Here is a 24,741-nt window from a genome sequence, read left to right as displayed (position 1 = left end):
AAATGGTCAAAGGATATGGAAAGGCAATTTACAGATGAGATCAGAGCAATCCATAGTCATATGAAAAATTGCTCTAAATCTCACACCTCTCAGGCTGTCCAATATGACCAGAAAGGATAATGATCATTGTTGGAAATCTTGTGGGAAATCTGGGACACTATTACATTGTTGGTGGAGCTGTGAACTCATCCAACTTTTCTGGAAGGCAATTTGGAACTATGCCCAAAGGACAACAACAGTGTATGCATGCTCTTTGATCCAGCAATATCACTATTGGGTCTAGATCCTGAAGAGATGATGGAAAAGGGTAAAAACATCACTTGTACAAAAATATACATAGCAGCCCTGTTTGTGGTGGCAAAGAACTGCAAATCAAGTAAATGTCCTTCAGTTAGGGAATGGCTCAGCAAACTGGTATATGTATGTCATGGAACACTATTGTTCTATTAGAAACCAGGAGGGATGGAATTTCAAGGAAGCCTGGAGGGATTTGCATGAACTGGTGCTGAATGAGTTAAGCAGAACCAGGAAAAACACTGTACACCCTAACAATTTAATTACTTTAATGTATAAAGGTTTATTTATGCCTGATCAAGTATTATTTTTTCTAGTTTAGTTTTAGCCTCATAAAATGCACAGGTGGCTTAAAAAGGTGTCTATGAAGGAGGTGTGGGTTGATGGTAATATAAATATGAACATAAGTAAAGAAGAATATTGTAGAAGTGATTACTTCTAATCGGAGCTCTTTATTGGTCACTGTTAAGGTATAAGCAATGGTGATTTGGCCCTGTGACAGCATGGATCACAAGTTATCAAGATTTAAGGAAAGATCCCATCCATTATCATTAATTATTATCCTTACTCGAAATGTATATTTTACCTTGAGAGATTGAATAAAGCTGTCATGATTAATCAAACATCCTCCCCAAAAAAATATAGGGCAAATTTTTTAAAAACCAATTCACAATGCTGTCATAAACTAAAACAACACTCTCCCTCTTTCATTAGCCCTGTCTCTTTGGACTCCAAATAATCTTCCAGATTTAAAATGCTACCATAGTATTGAAACCTCTTCCCAATAAGAAGAAACTTTAAAAGCTGATAGAAAATTGAATCCCTAGCACCTGACTAGTTCCCATAACTTAGTTATAGTGAAGGGTAAGACCCAAGATTATCCTCACCTGTCTCTTAGCAGATATTAATTTGTGGTTGTTCTTATTCTAAATTTGACAAACCTCAACAAACACGAGCATTTTCATGTATAGAGATGAAAGGAAAAGAGAATTATCTATATAACCATGATTATTACATGCAACTTGAACATTTTGAAAAGGTTATCATGTTTATATGTGACTCCTGTATTCTTTCTTTTGAATCTGCATTTTTGTTTAACTGCTTCATTGGCCATCTTTTTCAGGGTGGGGGCATCTTTATCAGTGCTTCACCTTCTTTTCCCAAATCCCCCCTTTCCTCACTTAAGACATCTTTATAACAAATTATGATATATAAACATATATATAAAAAATTCAATCATTGACCATCTCGCTGCAAAACTCAAATTCTCATTTATGACATCTGAAAAAAAAAAAACAAAAGCCTCTGAGTTTGAGGCAAAAAGAGGGAATAAAAATTTAAGAAACGTCATTTTCACAGTCTGCCCATCCATTTTCCAATTAAAAGTAGCTTGCTTCTATAGACACCAATCTTTAATATTTTTGTAAACTGTCTAGGCCAGAAGAAATATGAATTTCTTGGGGGGGGTTGTATATCAGATTGTGAGACTTTATTAAGATAGGTTTTATTTTAATTACTTTTTAAAAAATTATAGTCATGTACATATACATCTTGAATTCATCTGCTTTCAGTTATGTTTTGCTTCATTCATCTTGTCAAAATACAGAGGAAGAGATGTGGCTGTGCATAGCCTAAGATCTGCATGACATAGCCATGTATTAACCTAATTTGCCACATCCTGATATTCATGTCAGTCACATAATGCTTAATGTAAAATACATATGCATCCTCACAATATATGTATACATGTATCTTTTTCTTTCTAACCGAAATTGTTCCCCTCCTCCCCTTTTTTTCTTTTTCAGAAAAGTTATTATCACTCCTACCAGAATATGTTGTTCCTTACACTATTCACCTTTTGGCACATGACCCAGATTACGTGAAAGTCCAGGACATTGAACAACTTAAAGATGTGAAAGAGTAAGACTCTTACCTGCCCTATTTCCCACTGTCAGTTTTTAACACTTCCCCTTCCCCTACCCCCCACCTCCTTTTAGTTCTTTCTTGGGTTGTAGTTTGTTATCAGTTACATTAAAACAATGGCTGATTTCATATGTTTTATTTCTTTGTAGAAGCTTGAAGTAGTTCCGGTTAAATCCTTCCCTTGTAATGCCCCAAATTCCAACAAGCTTCACCTCAAACTGCTGTTTCCTTTCATTAGTTTGACTAATGTCTCCACAAGTGTAGATTGCATCCCCTTCCTACATGTGTTCTTAGACAATACCCTAAGTGAAAATTCATTAGAGACATTCCTTGAGTGAAGGATCCTCTCCAAATTTACTAAAATGCTTCTTAAACCTAAAACTACAAAGTACATAGCTGGATACACCCTTCAAGTCTTTCTTCTGTGGTAAGACTAGACAGCTGTGCTTTCTAGAAAGTATAGCCATGGGGCGGCTAGGTGGCACAGTGGATAGAGCACCGGCCCTAGAGTCAGGAGTACCTGAATTCAGATCTAGCCTCAGATGCTTAATAATTATCTAGCTGTGTGGCCTTGCCCAAGCAAGCCACTTAACCCCATTTGCCTTGCAAAAAACCTAAAAAAAAAAAAAGTATAGCCATTTAGAGTCCTGCTTAGTCTCCATGCTGTGAAGAGGCAGCACAATAGCTCTTTAGTGAAAGGAAAAGAATTAAATGGAACACAGTTTCTTCTTGCTTCTGATGTCTATATTATATTTGAAGCAACTCATAGAATTTGTTTTCCTTTTTGCTAACTTTAGATATTTTGACCTTACCCTTGCTTTAGTTGTGTTAAAATTTTACTTTATGCCTTCACTGTCAATATTTTTTGAAATAACTCATAAGAATTTGCACTCTCAATTCTGACTGGTGTTCAGATGGCTTATGTGTTTATGGTTAGTGGACTTTTTTTTCTTCACCATAATTTCTTGAGGATTCCTAGGTGCTTTGTTTTTGGTTTTTCTGGATTTATTTTGTGAAATCAATAGATGAATTGTTATGACCCACTTTCCTCTTTTTTTTTAGATGTCTATGGTTCATCCTGGAAATCTTAATGGCTAAAAATGAAAATAACAGTCATGCTTTTATCAGAAAGATGGTAGAGAATATTAAACAAACAAAAGATGCCCAAGGACCAGATGATGCCAAAATGAATGAAGTATGTATTTTTTGTCCAAAGTTAGAGATTGATTTTTTTTAAGTTATGAGGTTTTCAGTTTTTTCAGCAATTTCTCAGTAAAAAATTACTAATTTTTTAATATTTAAAAGTAATATCTAAACTTATTTCTATGAGTTGGTATCATTGGAATTGTCTTTGTTCTTATATTCCTTCTAATTTACTTTGTTTATAGTTCCTCCTCTTCTCTTTTTCCTTTCTTTTCTCTCCTTCCCTTCCTCTACCTCTTTTTTTTTTTTTTTTTTTGGTCTACACTTGATATTTCACTTCTGTGGTTAAATTCAGGTTTAGAAACTCATTCTATCAAGAGTTTGGCGTTATCACTTAGTTCTATAGGAGGGAATTAAGTATTTTTCTCATAGGACTAGTATTCAGGGACAGTACTTGAAAGTAGTTCTAACTAACTTGAAAGTTGGGCAGCTAGATGGCACAGTGGCTAGAGCACTGACTTTGAAGTCTAGAGGATGGGAGTTTGCATCCAGCCTCAGACATTTATAACTGTGTGACCTTGGGCTAGATAATTAACCTTGATTGCTTCACATCTAGGACCATCTCTAGGCATCCTGATTCATATCTGACCATTGAATCCAGATGTCTCTGGAGAAGAAAATGAGGCTGGTGTTTTAGCACAATACCCCCTCACTCAAATCCAATTCATGTGTTTGTCATGACATCACCTCCCTGATGTCATGGTCTTCTTTGGGAATGAAGGACAAATATTACATTACTTAGTTCTGGATAAGGGAATTAAATCATTTTCATTATAAGACTAGTATTCAGAGACAGTCCTTGGAAACCAACTCTTAGTAGTTGGCCCAATATGTATTTTTCCCTTACTTTAGCTATGTTAGCTATGTCTCTGTTTTTACTTCTATGGCAAATTTCTGTAATCATGGCAGGTGATAGGTAGAAGAAATGAACATAATATTAAATCTTTATTTCATTGACTGTGGCTGGAGGGACATCCAAGCTACTATAATAAGATGCAAGTGTGAAGAAGTTAAGTGATTCACCTTAGAATTATAGATCTTTACATATCCTAAACAATTAAATTTTAGATAAGTACTTAGTTTGCCTGTTACTCATTATGCATTCATATATGCCAAGGGCAGAAAATGTCTGACCCTTGGACTGTATAAGACCCAAGAAATCATTTGATCTGGTGCTGCCACAACAACCACAGGTGGAACTTGAAATATAATGAATCTTGGAACTTTTTAGGAATGAATTAATTAAATGTTTGTCCAAATATTTTTAAGTTGATAATTTTGTATGGATCAAAAATGGTGTTATGAATATGCAAATGGTCTTTGGAAGAAAAAAGATTACTATTTGTGATGTATAAAATAGAGTTCATATAATACCTCAAAGTATTTTTTTTAGGTTTTTTGTAAGGCAAATGGGGTTAAGTGACTTGTCCAAGGCCACACAGCTAGGTGATTATTATTAAGTATCTGAGGCCAGATTTGAACCCAGGTATTCCTGACTCCAAGGCTGGTGCTCTATCCACTGCGCCACCTAGCTGCCCCAATCTCAAAGTTTATTTTGAGATTAAATCAGAAATATCTTCAGTTTTGCTTTAAAGATTAGGGTGTAATAATAAGCTTAAAGGAGAACAATTTATGAAATATCTTGGATTACCTCAAAGAAAAATCCTATTTTTATTATTTTTATTATTTAATATGAGATAGCATTTATATAGCATGCTATTAAATGCAAGCAAATTATACAAACTTTTAAAGAGGATTTGTAAGCAATGGTCTATGAGGGTATAAAATATCTAATTCATTGATTACTAACTAATTCATTGAACATGGTTAGTAACTGAATGTGTAGTATAGACAAAATTTTTAATAAAATCTAGAATTATTTACTTAGGTTATTAAGGCACTCCACAGCCCTTTGTTGCAGTTGGAGTAAAATAAGCATTTCTTAGGCAAATTTATTTGTTTGGTCATTAAACTTGGGCATAGAAATCAGCTACTTACAAAGGGTGTTGTTATAAGATCGTTGGCAGCACATTATTCCCCTAAAAAGGGAATGAGCAGCTACAGTGATTAACTAGATTAAATAACAAGAGTAAATAAGTGGAATGAAATTTCTAGAGAGTTTCCAGAAAAATAACAAGATTAGATTTTACATGTGTGCATATGTATATGTATATACATATCTATAACATGTCAAAAATGGGTTCAGAATTGTGTATATGCATAAATAAATCAATAAAATAATTGCTAATTTATATCACAAGACAGCTTAGGGCAGCTAAAGTGGTACAGTGGGATAGAGTGCTGGACCTGAAGTCAGGAAGACTCATATTCCATAGTTAAATCTAACCTCACACATTTGTTATAAAGTGCCAAGATTAATGAAAGAAAAAGACAGATAAACAAGAAAAAGTGTGTATTAAATGCTTGATGTATGTCAGACATTGTGCTAAGTGTTAGGGATACAAGACAATCCTTGCCCTCAGAAAGTTTACATTTTATTTGGAGGAGACAACCCAGTTAGAGAAGGGAGGGGTGGGCCTAGAGGTAAGTTTTGGTCTGGAAAATTTCAAGTATAGTAACTGGAATTAAAGGACAGTCAGTTTACCTTTCAGAAGCAATGGTAATATTGCTTTGAGTACTCGTCATAGGATGGAATCATAAATTAGTATACAAGTAGAATATAAATTAAGAGTCAGCCCTGGACTGTGAGTCAGAAGATCTAGTTCTAGCCCTGCCTTTCTCTACTTTTATTTATTTTTTTTAGGGTTTGCAAGGCAGTGGATTAAATGGCTTGTCCAAGGCCACACAGCTAGGTAATTATTAAGCGTCTGAGACCAGATTTGAACCCAGGTACTCCTGACTCCAGGGCCAGTGCTTTATTCACTGCACCACCTAGCTGCCCCCCTTTCTCTACTTTTAAATAAAATAATCATCTTTGACAAGTGACCTAAATTTGACCTTAGTTTATTCAGTTATGATCTAAGGAGCATAGACTACATGATCTTAAAATATCTCTCTAGCAGGGCAGCTAGGTGGCCAGAACACTGGCCCTGGAGTCAGGACTTGAGTTCTAATCCAACCTCAAATACTTAATAATTTCTTAGCTGTGTGACCTTTGGCAAATCACTTAACTCCATTCATTGCCTTGCAACCCCCACCCCCAAAATGTGTGTGTGTGTGTATTCAGCTTTAAATAGCAATGATTGTATCTTTTTTTAATAATTTGCATGCTTCTGTGCATTAGTTTTCTGAATACTTATGATTAACTTAAATTAAACTTTAGTAATTTATATATTCTTCCTTAAAATAACAAAATGAGCTCAGATATATATAAATATAATTATATACATATATAATACTTTATACAGTTTACAAAGTGCTTTTCTCACTACAACCTTATGAGATAATTTTGATTTTATATGTCATTCTTCCATTTTTAAAATTGTAATTCTTATTCTGGTATATTTTCCCCTATGATTTCATGATTATTTGAAATTCCATATTTATTTTCATAATATTTTAGAAACTGTATACAGTGTGTGATGTAGCAATGAATATCATCATGTCAAAGAGCACCACTTACAGTTTAGAGTCTCCAAAAGACCCAGTACTTCCAGCACGTTTTTTCACTCAACCTGACAAGGTAGGTATTTTGAGTAAGTTGAAATAACTGGTTATATCAACATAGAATCATAGACAACTGTTGGATAGGTCAGGTCAAAAGGAGAGAGGAATAAGAGTTGAACTAGGCCCAAAGAATTGTCCTATAAGTACTTGGGTTAAAAGTGAGCTTCAGTTAAGGGTGGGAGTCTTCAACAATCAACTGGAATTGTATTGTGATACTTGAGCCAGGTTGGGGATTACAATCAGCAGCAAAATTGAGAATCCAGTAAGGAGGAAAAATTGTGGTCAAAGTGTGCTGCCCAAGTATTGCTATGTAGAGGCTCAAGATGTAAACATAGGGGTAGAAACCTCAAGTGAATAGTCATGGGACAAGAGTTGAGACTCTTGTCCCTTTGAGAGCAAAGTTTCTATTTATAACTCTGTTTCTTTACTTTCCATTAATTTCTCAACCCCTTAAACTCACTTTTGATCCCACCTCTCAACAAAAGCTACTCTCTTCAAAGTCAGCAATAGTCTCTTAAATATGGTGGCCTTTTCTTGATTCTCATTTTCACTTCTCTAAAGTATTTCATAATGTTAATTCTTCATTTTCATGGATAATTTCTCTTCCTTGATTTTTGGGGACAATGCCCTCTCCTGGTTCTTCTGTCACCTCTCTGACCAATCTTCAATCTCCATTTTAGGACCGATTTCCTGCCTGCTAGGTATGAGTGTACCCCAAGATTTTTCTTGGAGCCTCTTCCCTCTAATCTTTACCTTCTTAGAAACTTCATGATCTCTAAGGATTCAATTATCTCTTTTGTAGAGGTCTCAAATACATATAATGAGAAAGCAGTCAAAGAATGAAGTTGAAACTCGTAATAGTTTATTGGTTTTTGGAGCCCAAATGGGTTTCATTTGTCAACTCTAAAATCAGAATATGACTTTTTACTCCCAAGTTAGTCACTCTTTACTCATAGTTATAATTTGTGAACTGAAGTGTAATTTAATAATAATGACTCATATAAGAGGATTTAGTTTATACACACAAAGAGACCTCAAGTAATTCAGAATAAAATTAAGATTTTAGTTGATTTTTATTTTAGTTGCATAGAATTTGTTATCCTTGATTTCATAGATCCATTTTCCCATATGTTCATTGATTACTTTTTTCTTTACTTTTAGAACTTTAGTAACACCAAAAATTATCTGCCTCCTGAAATGAAATCCTTCTTCACTCCAGGAAAGGTATATTTTGACAAAAATTAAAGATTTTGTTTATTGTAGATTAGTTTCTGTTTATTATGTGATCACTGACTTAATTCTATCTTGTACTTTTTATATTTCTTTCAAGAATACACTTAACCTAGAGAAATTAATTTTTAGAAATTCCTCATTGGCTAATAAATAATTATACCCCTTTTCCAAAAATGCAAAGTATGATAAATTGATAGTGTTTTCTCAGTGAACCAGTAGAATTTGGAGTAAATTGTGGCACTGTAGTTTTTAGACATCTTCCTTCAACATCAAAGTGTGAATTCTAAACAAAATATGATCACATATCTTTTATAGAACCGTTTATATATATATACATATAAATATATACATATATAAATATATATATATTTAGCAGTATAGCTAGTGTTGTAGTTAATTACTTTATTCATTAGCTCTTGATTTCTTTTGAACTTTTTCCCATATAATAGAAAAACTACTCCTTTGTCTTCCATGTGGCTTTAAATTCATGTTTGAGTAAAATATAAATTCATTATTTGAATTTTTAAAACCAAGTCTCACCCAGATTGGAAATTTAGTGGCCACTCATGGGCTCTGCTCTGGTACACACAGGTGTTTTTTTTATATTTTCTGCTTCTGTTGCCTCCTTAGGCAACTTGATGGTTCTCCATAATGATGTCAAATCTAGTACATACATCTGATCAGTTTAACGTACTACTTCTCAGAACTCTCCTAAGGATCCAAGATCCAGAACCCTCAGTGCCCTGGTAATAGGAATTACAGGCCGGTACCACTACCTACCACTATACCAGCCTAGATTTAGTTTATAGACTTAATGCTTACAGGGCAATTAATTCCTGTAGATTTTATTCAAATATTTTTACAGTAATACCTATTGTTTCCAAATTATTTAACATGTAATTTACTGGAGCTGGATGAAAAAGCATGTCTTTTTTATTTCAGCCTAAAACAGCGAATGTTCTTGGAGCTGTTAATAAGCCTCTTTCATCAGCAGGAAAGCAATCTCAGTCTAAATCTTCAAGGATGGAGACTGTGAGCAATGCAAGTAGTAGCTCCAATCCAAGTTCTCCAGGAAGAATTAAGGGAAGGTAGGTATGAAATAGTTCACATTTAATAGTGATTATGAAGTTTAAAGTTAGTTAACTTTTAAAAAATTCTAACTTAAAATATTTTCTGTGAGTAGGTATCAGTATTCTCTATATTCTAAAATAGATTTGTCATTCTTCTCCAACTAAGATTTGTGGAGATCATATGAAATTCTTATTCTTGAGTCTTCAACAACCCCCTCCACCTTCAGACTCCCCTCCCACAGAAAGTATTTTCCTATTATTTTATGATCATAGTCTGATTTTAAGAGAAAATGTGAGGATCCAGGAAGTCAGCCCTTCACATACATATTTGGGACTGACCATGTTACTTGATTCCTATCTGCCTTGTGTTACTATTTGTAAAATGGGAGCAATAATAATATCATCTGTCTCCCCTGGTGGTTCCTAGTATAGGATTCCTAATATAGAGTAGGGACTTTAAAGTGCTTGTTTCCTTACTTTCAGGAAGGCCTGGACTCAGGTCCCTCCTCTGACCTATATTTTCTGTGTGTCTCTGGACAAATCACTTAACTTCTTGGTGCTCTAGGCAAGCTCAGATAGAAACAGACCCCCTACAGACTTCCTATTACCTAGAAATCCACACATTAACCTTATCTGTGTTGTATTATCTTTTTATTTATTGTATTAAACACTTTCCAGTTACATTTCAAGTCTAATTGGGATCTTGTGGGAGCCTAATACTTCTGTCCCAAACAATCCTGAAGAGTAAAGGAGAGATGTTTGTGAACCTATAATAGATGTTCAAAAATCCATGTTTGCTTGGATTTATATTACTTGACTGGAATATCATAGAGTCAGTAGTTACTGCCAGTTTGGGGAATTGTACAACTGATGATACGAAATAGGATAAGTTATTCTTGGCGGCAAAAAAAAAAGGTAGGAATGATATTAATGTCTTTTTCAGATATTAATCATTAGCTCCTTGATATATGAGTAGGGGTTATATTTCTGGCTTACCAAAAAAATAGAAATTACAAGTGGTAGTTCAAAGCTGTGATTTCATCTGTGTGGGGACTCCTGTTTTAAGAACTTCCTTTTCAGATGGAGATGAAAAGCTTATTTGATGTTTTGGAGAACTTAAAGGTCAATTGACTTTCTCATGGTCATTTTATTTATCTTCCTGACTTCAAGACTATCACTAATTCTACTAGGCTCTTGCTGACTTTCATGATGCTATTTAAATCTTTAATGATATGTTATCCCCTGACTTCAGCTCTCAACTGGACACATTCTCTTAAGATATTGTCAATTGAGTCTAAGTCCTTTGCTTCCAAAATGATTTTCCTTCTTTATTTCCTGTTTGACAGTGACAGAGTTTTCCTAGTCACATATGGAGACTAATAATCTCTCAGAAACTTTGATTCCTCTCTCTCTCTTTCAAAGCCAGTCAAGAAACCCTCTTTATAATGCTTTCTTCTGTAAATTTCTTCTGTCATTTAGTTTCAGATGTTAATCTTGCATTCTACCACTTGACTAAAGTAACTTTTTAATCCATTTTCTATACCACTAATAAAACCAGCATTCTAAAAACATGATTTTGATTATATTACTCCTTAAAAGACTCTCATTACCTAATGAAATCCAAATTCCTTATCCTAATGACACTCAAGACTCTTTATAGCAGAGATCCTTAGTCTTATTTTGTATCATAGATTCCCTTTCATCATCCTAATGAAGTCTATGTATTCCTCAAAATTTTTTAAAATAAAATACATAGGATTACAACAGAAGCCCATTGTTTTGAAATAATTATCAGTGGATTTAAAAACAAGGTTCTGAACTACACTTCCCTCCGCCCCCCCCAGTTAAAAACTGCTTCATAATTACATTCCAACTTAATTTTTCCTGTATCCTGATACAGTGACCCCTTACTATATTTTAGTTGATCTCCTTATTTCCTAACAAGCTACATTTGTCCCTCTCCTTGGACTCTTAAGTTCATGCCACTTAGTGAGTAGTACTCCATTATTTTATAAAATATGCATGTGTCTAAATCTGGAAAAGATGTTTGAGTTCATCTCCCAATAGTTCTTTGGAGGGAAGGGTTGTTTCTAATTTTTCTTTTATAGCAACATAGCATCTTGCATGTGCTTTTGATGCTCAGTAAATACAATTGAACTTCATGTTTCTGTTTGGTGAGATAGGAAAAGATCCCATTTTCTTTCTTTCTACCATTTATTTAAACAATCTCTTAATTTCTTTAAAATTGTTAATGTTAAGGTTAGAATTTAAACTCTTAAAAAATGTACTAAAGATGGTATTAAATGAGTTGTGGAAGAATTAGATTGTGCAGGTTCTAAAAGAATGAGAATCTTGCAAAGAATTTACAATGCCATCTCAGGCAAGTGTTTGAAGGGTAATGAGAGAGAAAGATAAAGCGTGTTTGTTGTGTGTAAAATATATATAATGATAAATATAATTGTAAATAATAACAATAATATTTGTTTTGAAAGGCTTGACAGTTCTGAAATGGATCATAGTGAAAATGAAGATTTCTCAATGTCTTCACCTCTTCCAGGAAAAAAAAGTGACAAGAGAGACGACTCTGATCTTGTAAGAGTGAGATATTGGGTTGTGTCTGATAATTATGTTAAAAAATTGAAGCTATAGTAGTAATTCATAAAGTTAGAATAAATCAGTTAATTTTTCTCTACTTTTTTCACTTATCTTTGAAGTTTTTTTAGTTTATTTTCATATTTCAAATTTTTTAAATTAATTTATTCTTCCCACTATCCTACTTTTCCTCATTGAGCAAATAATCTTTCAGGTTTTTGAGTTTTTATTGTCTCACTGTCATGAGATGAGTAGCATATTACACCTTCAGTTCTTTTGGGCTTACAGAGTTCTAAGAATCAAAATGATTCTTTGTGGTCATTGTGTACATTTCAGTACTAATTTTGTTCTTGAGATTCCTCCTCATTTTTTAAACAATTTTCTCTGAAATTATCCATTTCATAATTTTTTATTGCACAGTAATATTCCATTATATTCATATACCACAATTTATTTAACCATTTCCCAAATTTTATGCCCTCTTAGTTTCTAGTTTGGGGCTACTTCAAAAAGAGCTTCTATAAATTTCTCGGATGATTTTCACATAATCTAATTTTTTAAGTTTGACAGTTGATTTTCTTTTAGGTAATGACATAGGAATCTTACATTATTATTAAATGTATTTACTTTTTTTGTTAATCCAATGAATAAATTTTATTCTCTCTAGATTAGTAATAAATCGCAAACATTATTGATAGTATTGAACATTTAAAATAATTAGCCAAGTAATAACATTCTTGAATCGTTTGATCCAAAAAGTAATCTAATGGCGGAAGATTAAGATAATGACCTTGATAACTTTAACATTTTGGAAATTTAATGTTATTTCAGTATAGCCATGCATATATCATGACAAAAGTACTCAATTTGACCTTCCACCCTATGAAAACTAATTGACATTCCTAGCTCCTTTGTTCCCCCAAAGCAAGTGACTTGGTTGTGAATCAGCTGCCTATTTATCATGGCCTCAAAGCAAGAATTTTAAAAGTAACTAACAGTTAAGCATCCATATCTGCCATTTTGGTTTTTGTTTGTTCACTTTTCTTGAAAAAAGAAGAAGAAACAAACTTGTACTGTCATAACAGACTTGCATGAAATACCATCCAGATAAAAAAGATTAATGCATTTAATTGTAATTTTTTTCAGAATTCTTTTGAAGTGGTTTTCATATAATTATCATTTTCTTTTGCACCTTCTGGGACTGCTAGATCATTGTTTTCATAAATTAAATTTACTTTTTAAAAATCTTCATTTAATTAACAATTAAAGATTTATTGATCATATCCTTCTTGTAATGGTGAAGAATTTTCTTCTCATAGCTTTTAAGGAAATACTGCTCATTTATTAATAAGATTTAATTGTCAGTGTCTAATTTTCATTTGACACAGGAATCTGAACTGAGGTAGATTACATACAGTTTTGCAGTGTAGTTGTTCTAAACTTATATATGCATAGTTCATAGTGTTGTTCATAGGCATTTTTTTTATCATCTGTAACCCAATTCATTGAAGTTTTAGAGTGAATAACAAATTTATGAATATTTTGTATAATCCTATAATCTAAGCAAATAATTGGGTTTAGAATGATTCCAAGCTTATTAATTCCTCATTGAGACTTTTTTTAGCTAATGTAAGCAATTTGTACAACAGTGCTTGCAAGTACAAAATAAGTGTGTGGTCCTGTTTGATATATAAGTTCCATATGAATTAGTTGTTTTTTTCTGCTTGTACTCATTTCCAATTTGTGTAAAATGGAAATTGTATTCAGTTGATTTCAGGCTTTTTAGTTAACTCTTTTGCTCTATTGCCTCTTTTCTCATCCCACTATTACTCTTTTAAACTTTTTATTGTGTTTCTGTAGTATTTTTGTTTTCCCCCTTTTCTATTGAAATTTCTTGTTTACTTAAAAGCAGTTTTATTCCCAGATGATTTATTTTTTTTTAAAAATGGAAAAAGAAAGTGATCCTCTAATCCTAGCCCATAAAAACCATAGAATCTTTGGGATAGAGGACACCTTAAGTTATCTGTTCATATCTTCCACCTAACAGAAATCCCTTCTACACTATCCTTGCTTGATCATTGTCTAATCTCTGCTTAAATAATTCAGATGTGATGAACTCCCTCTTTTGTGATAGTCTAGTCATTCCATTGCTTGATTGAACAAAGGAATTTTTGCCTTTTTACATTTTGTATTTCTGCCTTTTGGAGCAACTGAGAACAGCTCTTTTGGGTGAAAATTTTCAACTCTTTATGTATTTCTGATATAAGACATTTGCAGATTCATTGGAACCATTCTATGACATGAGGAGACCTAGAATGAATTTGATGTGATATGGGTACAGAACCAGGACCTTTTTGTAATTCAGTCTCATTTTATATGTCCCCAAAGAGAGGGCATGATAGTTAAGTGGTATTTTTTAAGGATGCTAGAAGCAAGGGCTGCTAGGTAATTCAGGATAAAGCACTGGCCCTGGAGTCAGGGTAACCTGAGTTCAAATCTGGGCTCAGACATTTAATAATTGCCTAGCTGTGTGACCTTGGGCAGGTCACTCAACCCCATTGCCTTGAGGAAAAAAAAAGAAAAGTTGACTTTTGTTTGCAGATCATAAATTAAATGAATGCTTCTTGAATAATTTTTAATCTGATTTAAGAAATGCAATTTAACTCTCAAGTCTCAGGAAGGCAATTCATTTTGTGTTTATTTGTTTGCTTCACATTTACACCATTTTTTTATCCTTGCAATAAGTATAAAAAGAATATTAGATCAAACATGGATTCCTAAGAAATTCTGTACTTTGGAGTTCTAGGTTCTCTTCACTTTCCATTCCCTTCTACAGTATATGTGATACCAGCTTCTCTTCCATTCTCTTAATGCTATGCTAATAGAAATCCTGGAAATATGAGAATGAGAATATACAGTACTTACTTTTTATATGCTTTCTCTGGGGGAGCTGTCCATCTCAAATTGAGTAAGACTCCTAAAACAATAAATTTCTTAGTGACTTGACATCAGAAAACCCTTTCAGTCTCCATCTGCTGGTCAATGCTATAAATTCCAAATAAAGTAGCATTATAATTTAATGTGAAATTTCATTAATTATTCTTGTTTATATTTGAAAGAAGAATAATTTGGGTGAAATAAGCACTTTATTCTCATCTAATAATATTTTAATGAAATTTGAATTCTCTTGCTACTTCTACACCTTTGCATTCTTCACTTATAAAATAAAAGGAATCCTTTGATATTTGTAGATTAATGATAATAATGGAAATGTAGAATTTACTCATGCCTTGCCATATATGTAAAATTACCATAATTAGGGGGCAGCTATGTGGCACAGTGAATAGAGCACCAGATGTGGAGTCAGGAATTCAAATCCAGTTCCAGACACTTAATAATTGCCTATGTGACCTTAGGCAAGTTGCTTAACCCCATTGCCTTAAATAAATAAAATAAAATAAATTGCCATAGTTACTGTTGACTACAAGAACAGGTTCATTGAAGATTGCTGGATTAATTAATTAGAACTAATTAAACAGAGGCCACCTTAATATAGTATTTAGAAGACTAGTCTTAAAATCCAAAAGATCCAGTCTCAAATCTTGTCTCTGATAACATATCTGTGTAACTGTGGGCAAGTGACTTAACTTCTTAGTGCCTCTGGCAATTTTTTTTTTAGGTTTTTTTTTGCAAGGCAAATGGGGTTAAGTGGCTTGCCTAAGGCCACACAGCTAGGTAATTATTAAGTGTCTGAGACCTGATTTGAACCCAGGTACTCCTGACTCCAGGGCCCGTGCTTTATCCACTGTGCCACCTAGCTGCCCTCTCTGGCAATTCTTTAAGGCTCAGTTATAAAAGAGTTGTTCTTCTGCACCAGTGAAAAGTTGTTACTAACTAGAATTCCCTTCAGTGATATAATCACAGGTCTATGCTTCTATTACCTAATTCTCTTCTCCCCTCCCCCTCCCAAGAGGCAAACCAGTCTATATACAAAGATGATTGAAATATTTAATCCAGAAATTCCTTTTTTTGTAAAAATATTGCCTCTTCTGCTTGGTTTTATATAGCAATAATTAATTACTGTTATTCTGGGTATTTCCTTTTAGATATAAGTAGCTTAAAATCAAGAATACATCCTGGTAATTTTTTATTCCAAAAAATAGGTCAGTCATGTTTATGTTATATTTTAAACATATTATTCTGGGTTACCTTTTCTTTACAAATATTGGCATCTATAATTTTTTTACTAATATTTTTCACTGTATATACATATATATATGTGTGTGTGTGTGTATATATATATATATATAATTCTTCTTATTAAAATAGTAATCTGATTTTGATTTCTAGTCTGAACTTGAGAAGCCAAGGAGTCGAAAGAAGACACCTGTTACAGAAGAAGAGAAGTTAGGTATGGATGACTTAACCAAACTGGTTCAGGAACAGAAACCAAAGGGGAGTCAACGTGGGAGAAAAAGAGGCACAGCCTTGTCAGATTCTGATGAACAACAGTGGCCAGAAGAGAAGAGGCTTAAAGAAGATCTCTTAGAAAATGAGGATGAACAGAATAGCCCTCCTAAAAAGGGCAGAAGAGGGCGACCCCCTAAAGCAATTGGTGGTAGCACCCCAAAAGAAGAGCCAGCAATTAAAACATCTAAGAGAGGAGGCAGAAAAAAAGCTGGCCCCCCTCCAGCAGAGGAGGAAGAAGAAGAAGAGAGACAGAGTGAAAACATGGAACAAAAACAAAAGGGCAGACAACATAGAACATCCAGACGTGCACAACAGAGGTGGGTATCTGTAACTGTTGATTTCTTGTATTTTAGTTATGATATCATAAATCATAATTTGATGCTATCAAAATTTGGGTCTTCCCCAAAGCAGAACAGAATCTTCTGAAAGTAGTGCAGTTGAATCCACACAGTCCACACCACAGAAAAGACGAGGAAGACCACCAAAAACGCCATCACCATCACAATCAAAAAAAAATGTGTAAGTTGTGAATGCAGTAATATTAAATTGCAAACAGATTTCAAATAACTTTATAAAATTTCATGATAGTGTATCCAGTGCTCTATTTAAACCCACACATATTAATCAGTCCTATTATCCTTGACAAAATAGAATTTTGTCAATCTTTAACTGGGTCATAAAGAGCCCACTTGGTCCACTTGGCACCACTTTAACATTTTAGCAAGTTTGAAAACAAATCTTTATAAATTCTTTGCAGATGCTTCATTTATACTACACATGGAGCCACTGTGATAACTGTAAGCTCTTTTTGAGGAGATTGGTTACAACACTCTGGACTTTAAGTCCTTTTCTCTTTTCTAGCCATTTTTCTTTACAGCTCCCTTTTTTCTTTTTTTTTTTGAATTCTTCCCATTCCAAGATTTATTTTTGTGATTATATTGGAAAAATACTCTTGGAAAATAGCATTCCTCTTTTTTTTAGATTGTTATATAAAAAAACATTTCATTTTCCTATTAATATTTTTCATCTGGCTTATATTTGTTTTCAAAGCACAAATACATATACATGTAGGTACATATTTATCTGTACATAGAAATTTTTATATAATATACTGTTGGATCAACTTTCAAAAACAAGTTTTAGTTCAGAATCATTGTTGCTGAAAAATTATAATTTCCCCCACTATTCTTTTTTCTGAATAATATATATAAGATTCAGAATAAAATTATGTAAGCATATTAGCTAGTGAAATTCATTAATACTTTAATGTGTATGTAGCATAAATGATATTTTATATAGTTGTTATCAACACCTCAATTTAAAGCATCTTTGCAGACATGCTGCTACATGCGTGGTTGGGTCAAACACCTATTTCTGCTAAATGCCAGGGAGGAACAAAAGCCACAGATGTTCTTGTTCAGATTTGCATGCTTCTCTCATTCCCCCTTTTGCCAACCAGCCCCCTCTTTCAGCTGGGGGGAAAGAAAGCCATACAGGTGGGTATACTTTTTGGTGATTTTATGTGTTAGCTTAAAATATGGAAAACCAAGAATTTCTAATTTAAAAAATCCTTAATGTTAAAAATGTGTAGGTTAATTCTCTTATTTTTAATAAAGTGAGGATTAATTTGTGAGAATCGGGAAGTTACAAATTTAATTTAGAGGTCTTACTGTTTCCTTTCTGATATTGAGTAAGATTGATTACATATTATTCCAATCCAAGTGAATGCCTTACTTTAAGAAGTATTTGCAGGTGATTATCCTGCAACCAGCTCTGTTAGATTTTTTTATTTCAAATCTTCAGCACTGAGTTTTAACTTATATTTTATGTGAATTACATGTCATCATTGCAATGTTGTTTTTCTCTGATAATCACTTACATGTTGAAAAAGCATTTGAAGTGAAAAAATTATTTTTGGTTCACACACACTTCAACTCCACTTATTTGATGTTTTCTACTTGTGACACCAAATGTATTCAGGAGGATGAACATAATTATCTTTATGTATATTCACTTCTCTTTACTAGGTTTTCCTTAAAATGCATTTTCTGAGAACATTTTGTCAAAAAACTTTGGAGCCATTTGACTTTGTTACAAATTGATGAGTAGAAATATCAAATTTAATTAAACAAACATTTATTGAGCACATGAAATATGTATGTCAATGAAGGAAATAATGTTTGTTTATTTATTTATGTAAGGCAGTGGAGTTAATTGCTTAAGGTCACACAGCTAGGCAATTATTAAGTGTCTGAGGTCAAATTTGAACCTCCTGACTCCAGGGCCAGTGCTCCACTGGGCCATCTAGCTGCCCTTAAAAGAAGTTAAGGATTTATTTTTGGGTTTTTTTAGGTTTTTATGGCAAGGCAATGGGGTTAAGTGACTTCCCAAGGTCACACAATTTGGTGATTTATTAAGTTTTTGAGGTTGGATTTGAACTCGGGTCCTTCTTACTTCAAGGCCATGCTCTATCCATTGCATCATCTAACTGCTCCTGGAAATGATGTTATGTTACTATTTCAGATCTTAGTGAATTTAAGAAGATTTATATTTTTTATATCATTTTAATTATTTCCCTGGTTCCTTGCAACATTTCTGTAAAATGTCTGCACAGGATCATAGCATTGTTGGTTTAGAACTACAAATATTACAAACCCTCATTTTATAGATGAGTATACTTAGACTGAAAGCACTGAAGTGACCGCCCATAATATCAATGGAGTGGGGCTGTTACTTGAACCTAGGTTTTTGACTTCTAAAGTACTCTTCTGTTTCTGCTTTTCCATTATTGCTTCCACTTAATTTTTGTTCTGTCAGACTTTGATGTACTTGAAATTCAGGTGACACAAATTCACCAGCAATAGTTGAAAGAAAAATACTGTTTTGTTGGTTTAACACATACATACATATACAAACACACACACACAAAATATAAATTTATTGCTACTTGGTACATTTTTTGTATTTGGGACAGTCTTTATTAAAATACTATAGTTTGGAATTCAGAATAATAGAAAAATGTATTCAGTCTCATTTAAAGACTGATAAAAATAAGTGATGAAAAGTCACATGATATTTGAAAGTCTTTTTTCTTTAATATTAAAGTTTAATAATTATAACTTAATGAATTAATTTGATTTCTCATGTTTTTGACTCTAGCCGCACTGGACGCTCCAAACAAGCCTCTAGTAAAGAAAATGAATCAAGTGAAGAGATGGATGTTTTTCAAAGTAGCTCTCCTGTTAATGATGACATTCCACAAGAAGAAATAATGGAGGAAGAGGAAGTTTCTACAATCACTGTATGTATTATAATTTCATGGACCTCAGCTAAATTGGATAAAGGGATAGAGAAACGAGAACAATGAGAGCCTAGACATCAATATAAAGCTTCATTTTGTGTATATCTAAAGCATTTGATTTTGTTTTCTGAACAACTTTATTGACTGAATTAGTAAACTAATCTTGCTTATCCTTTAATCTACCATTGGATTTGGTTTTAGGATATATGATTTCACTGTTGTAGCAGCTACTTCCTCCAATTCACAGCACATCTCCCATACCTTAACAGATAAGTCTTCAGCAAGGTTCTCTCCAGGGATTTCTTTTCTTACTTGGTCTATCTTACTTCATTTAGTGAACCTATAAAATCTCATAGCTTTAATTATCATCTCTGTACTGTTATCCAGATCCATGTATGTAACCCTGGTCTTTTTCTTGAGTTACAGTCATTCATCTTAAAATCAATATCTTGTAACACTTAAACTCAGCTTTTCTAAAACAGACTTGATTATCTTTCCCCCCAAATCTTTCAAATTTTCCTCAGCTTCAAACCATTAGCATTCCAGTCACCTGGTTCCCAACCTCATTGTCATCCTTAATTCATCTCACTCACATAACTAGTGTTTTTTCTTACCTTCACAACATCTCTTGTATACATCTCTTTTTTTCCCCCATGCAAATAGTCATGATTTTAGGTCAGACTCTTGTCTTGGCCTCAAGGCCAGCAAAAATGATTTGTGTAGCTCCAATCAATTATGCCTTTGCTTTGTGAATTCCAACAATTCCCTATCTCAATCAGGATCAAATATGAAGTCTCCTATTGGCATGTAACTCTTTCTCTTTCTGTCCAATCTTGTTGCCCTTGATTTCCCTCCACCCTGTGATGCAGCTACAATGACTTTTCAGTTCTGGCACTATACCTTCTGTATTTGCCTTTGCACTGGCTGTCTCCACACATGCAGTGCTTTCTTGGCTGACCTCTGCCTACCTAACTTCCCTGACTTCCATCACCACTTAGCAAAAGAACCACCTTTTGCACGAGGCCTTCCTTGATTCCCCTGGATGCTCTAACTTCCTTCTAAGGCTACCTATCTTACATCCACTCTGTATATCTTCTGTATATATTTCCTTTTATCTGTCATTTTCTCCCATTAGAATATATACTCTTTGAGGCCAGAGACTGTATTTGACCTTTCTTTCTCTCCTCAGCACCATTAGTATAGTAGTACTTGGCACATAGTACTTTTTCTTTCTTGGATAGTTACTTTAGACTGGCTTCTCTAAAGGATTCTCTAATCTTTTTCAGCATCATGGTCTGAAATTTTATTAAGAATAAAGTTAGGCTTTTACCAGCTTACGGTTATTAGATTCACTCTTATTAGATTCAGTTTTTGTTCCTTTTTTGAAGACCCAGGCATTTGCCCCAAATAAGTCCTGAAATTTCTTTCTTGTTCTCCATATTTCATTCATTATTTATTGTCGCTTGGTAGTAACATTTAAAAAAATTTTTTTTTGCAAAGCAGTGGAGTTAAGTGACTTGCCCAAGGTCACACAGCTAGGTAATTATTAAGGGTCTGAGGCTGGATTTAAACTCAGGTCCTCCTGACTCCAGGGTCAGTGCTGTAGCCACTGGACCACCTAGCCACCCCTGGTAGTAACTTCTTACCAAGGGTTTTAGGATCATAGGATGTAATTCTTCTGGGTTAAGGAACCTAAATATATTAAATACAAGTAAATATATTCATATAATCTATATTGACATTTTAGATTATCTGTCTATATATCTATAGATTTCTTAAATATCTGTTCATTTTATACACAAAAGATTATTCTCTCTCCTTATTTCATATTCCTTTGATATTATTCTTCACTCTTTTCCTTTCCTCCAGTCTAGTAACTAAGTGACCCTTCTCACTGATTCCTTCTCCATTTGCCCTTAATTTCATCCCATCAGATATTCAGATTTTTCCTACTATCATCTCTCTAATCTTTCCCAATCTACTCTTCCTTCACTACTGCCAATAAACACTAACAAGTTTCTCCATCCTTATAAACTTATCACCAATTTTTACCATCCCCTTAGCTCTTACCCTTATAACTCATAATTCTTCTTCCTTTCTCAGCCAAACTCCTAAAAAAATCTTTCTGCATTTGGTTGCTTTTACTTCCTTTCCTCCCTTTCTTCCAGATGATTTGGAATCAGACTTAGAATTTATTCAACTGAAATTGTTCTCTGCACAGGTAGAGTGATCTCTTAATTATCCAAAGTTATGACTTTTTACTCCTTATCCTTGAACTCCTACAGCATTAGACATTGTTGACCACCTTTTCTTCCTGAATAATCTCCCCTGACTTTTTGTGTAGCTATATTCTCTTAGTTCCTATAATTATCTGACCTTTCATGTCCCCAATTATAGATATACTTTAAGGCTCCATTCAGCTCCCTTTCCTCTGTATTTTATGACCTCCTCAGCTCCCATTTCTGGTGCCTTTGGACTGACATGCCTGGAATGTGCTATTTCCTCATCTTCCTCTCTTGGAATGCCTGGTTTGCTTCTAGATATAGTTAAACTTCACCTTCCACATTAGGTCTTTAGTGGTTTCCTCACCAGGATAGTTTTGCTTCTGTTTTAGATTTTTTTTTTTACAGCCCTTTTTGTGAACGTATTGTCTCTTAAGTTAGACTGTGAGTCACATTATTACATCATAGATTTTCATTTTTGTCTTTGGTGCCTCCCAAACTTGTTGATTGATTTACAGAAATATAGACACAAAATAGCAATGAAAAACTTTCTTATCTTTTGTCAGGTACTATTGTTCAAAATTGCATTTCTTTCTCAACTTTGATCTTCGTTTCCCTATAGAGCTTTTAACAACGTTTTTGTCCCCGAGTTCCTTGATTTTTAACACTTAGAAATCTTGGTTACTTGCTCGGTTGCCTTCTTTTACTAGGTATTGTAAGAATCTAAGCTGATTCGTGTGTTCTTCTGCATTTCTGTTGATTTCTTCAGACTTTTGTTTTTCTTTTCCATTGGCATTGTTTCTGTTTGTGTCTTCAGAATTTCATTCTTACAACTCTCATTCCTCCCAAAAGCTTACATTGTACATCTTCCCTGCTTTTGTCTTCTACCCATGTAATAGATACCATAGAGATCCTTGTTAGTCATATTCAAGATTGTTTTGTATTATAAATGGAGATATAACAGTAATATTGTCCTCAAAAATGAAGAACTTCTGAGCAATTAACTGATTACTGTCCTGCCGTGTTTATATTCCTGTGGTCATTTTTAGTTTTTTGTATTTCTTTCACCAAGCTGTTGATTTGGTTTTCATGATTTTTCTGCATCACTCTCATTTCTCTTCCCAATTTTTCCACCTCCCTTAATTGCTTTTCAAAGTCTTTTTTGAGCTCATCCGTAGTCTGAGCCCATTTTCTATTTATTTCTTAGAAGTTTTGGATACAGAAGCTTCGATTTTATCGTCTTCTGAGTATGTGCTTTGATCTTCCATGGGGCTAAAGTAATTCTCTATGGTCAGATTCTTCTTTTTGTGTTGTTTACTCATTTCCTCAGCCCAGGACTAATTTACAGCACTTCCAAGACTTTGGGTTTTTTTTTGGTGGGGGGGGCACCCCACTGGGACCTTTATTCCTCCAAGGTCTTATGTTCTCTTGCCTATGCTTTGATATGTTGATGACCACCACACTTCCCTCTGCCCTGGAGCTGTGAGGAGGGTTCCTGCTTGGCTATCTTAGTATGGAAGCCCAAACTGCATCCTGGATCTGAATGTGGGCAAACAGCAGAGTCCTACCCCAAGGGAGAGCAGAGAAATTTCTGCAGTCTTTCCTGACCTCCTTACCATCTGTGGGCTGTGCTCTTGGGGGTGCAGGTTGTTTTCTCCAGATTCTCACTGCAGGTTCTTTGGCCAGTGCTCCCTCACTCCATACTTATTCTGGTGTAGCAGAATTCTCTCCCTTCCCCCTTCAAGATGTTCCGGGGCTGTGCTGTTGAGCGGTCTTTTTTCAACTCCCAGTCCTGGTGAAACATACCTTTGCCGTGGAACTTCTAGGTTTTCTTGGACTGGGAAAATATATCACTCAGTCTTTCTGTGGGTTCTGCCCCTCTAAATTTTGGCTAGAGTCACAGTTGGCTTTTGGAGTTTTGAGATGCCTTCACGCCACCATCTTGGCTCTGCCCTTCCCGTTTTAATTTTTAAAAATTAATCTTTCTTTTAAATTCCAATTTCCATATTACCATTTATTTGCCTCTTTTCACCTGAGTCACCCTGAATTCAACATTTCCAAAACAGATGTTGTCCTCAAATCCATTCTTCTTCAAACAAATCAGCATCCTTTCCAGTGTCTGTCTCATCACAACCTATATCCTGTTAGGTGGCAAATCTTAGCCATTCAGATGTTATAACATCCTTCATGTCTTTCTTCTTTCTACTCACACAGTCAGCCCTGTTGTTCAGGCTGTTCACTTCTTGTTCACTTCTTTCTTGAATTCTGGCAGTAGTCTTCTTTCTGATCCCTACTCCCACCATCTCCCAGTCCATCACCCACAGAGTTGTCAAATTAATTGGCTAAAGGAACAAATCTGAGTATTTTATTCTCTCTTGTCGGTTGGATAGGCTTTTTTTTTTTAAACCTTTTCTGTGTAATGGCCCTCTTTGGCTGCATGGTGAAACCTATGGATCTCTTCTCAGAATTTTTTAAATAAATAATTGAAGAAAATGTTCAATTTCAGTTAGAGATTAATGAAAATAAAGATGTGATGGTTTTTTGTCTCCCATATAAGTTCACAACATTCTTCCACACACACACACACACACACACACACACACACACACACACACACACACACACCCTTCCTGACCTCCTGCTTGTTCTCTTGGTTCTCAGGTTAAGAATTAAACAGAAGATTCTTAACTTGACTTTAAAAGCCCTGCACAGTCATTTTCTCACCATATTACCAATTTTGTTTCATCCAACTCAGATTTAGACACTCCATATTTTAGTTGAACTGGTCTTCTATCTACTATCCCTA

At 34.1% G+C, this 24,741-nt stretch overlaps 1 protein-coding gene across 10 annotated transcripts in view; it reads left to right on the top strand.

Annotated features, from left to right (window-relative positions):
• Positions 1 to 24,741, top strand: part of PDS5B (PDS5 cohesin associated factor B) — a 249,318-nt gene that overhangs the window by 179,791 nt on the left and 44,786 nt on the right. For 7 of the 10 annotated variants that reach the window (XM_074216065.1, XM_074216066.1, XM_074216059.1 and 4 more), the window contains 9 exons: positions 2,100 to 2,214; positions 3,280 to 3,412; positions 6,944 to 7,063; positions 8,209 to 8,271; positions 9,223 to 9,368; positions 11,843 to 11,942; positions 16,293 to 16,729; positions 16,824 to 16,931; positions 19,572 to 19,713. In XM_074216065.1, the coding sequence (XP_074072166.1) occupies positions 2,100 to 2,214; positions 3,280 to 3,412; positions 6,944 to 7,063; positions 8,209 to 8,271; positions 9,223 to 9,368; positions 11,843 to 11,942; positions 16,293 to 16,729; positions 16,824 to 16,931; positions 19,572 to 19,713 (1,364 nt within the window). Of the gene's footprint in view, positions 1 to 2,099; positions 2,215 to 3,279; positions 3,413 to 6,943; positions 7,064 to 8,208; positions 8,272 to 9,222; positions 9,369 to 11,842; positions 11,943 to 16,292; positions 16,730 to 16,823; positions 16,932 to 17,747; positions 19,490 to 19,571; positions 19,714 to 24,741 lie in introns of those variants that run through there. The other 3 variants (XM_074216061.1, XM_074216069.1, XM_074216063.1) reach the window with 3 other exon arrangements.

This window comes from Macrotis lagotis, chromosome 1 (genome assembly GCF_037893015.1).
Source record: "Macrotis lagotis isolate mMagLag1 chromosome 1, bilby.v1.9.chrom.fasta, whole genome shotgun sequence".
NCBI classification, from domain to species: domain Eukaryota; kingdom Metazoa; phylum Chordata; class Mammalia; order Peramelemorphia; family Peramelidae; genus Macrotis; species Macrotis lagotis.
This window is presented reverse-complemented; position numbering and strand designations above follow the sequence as displayed.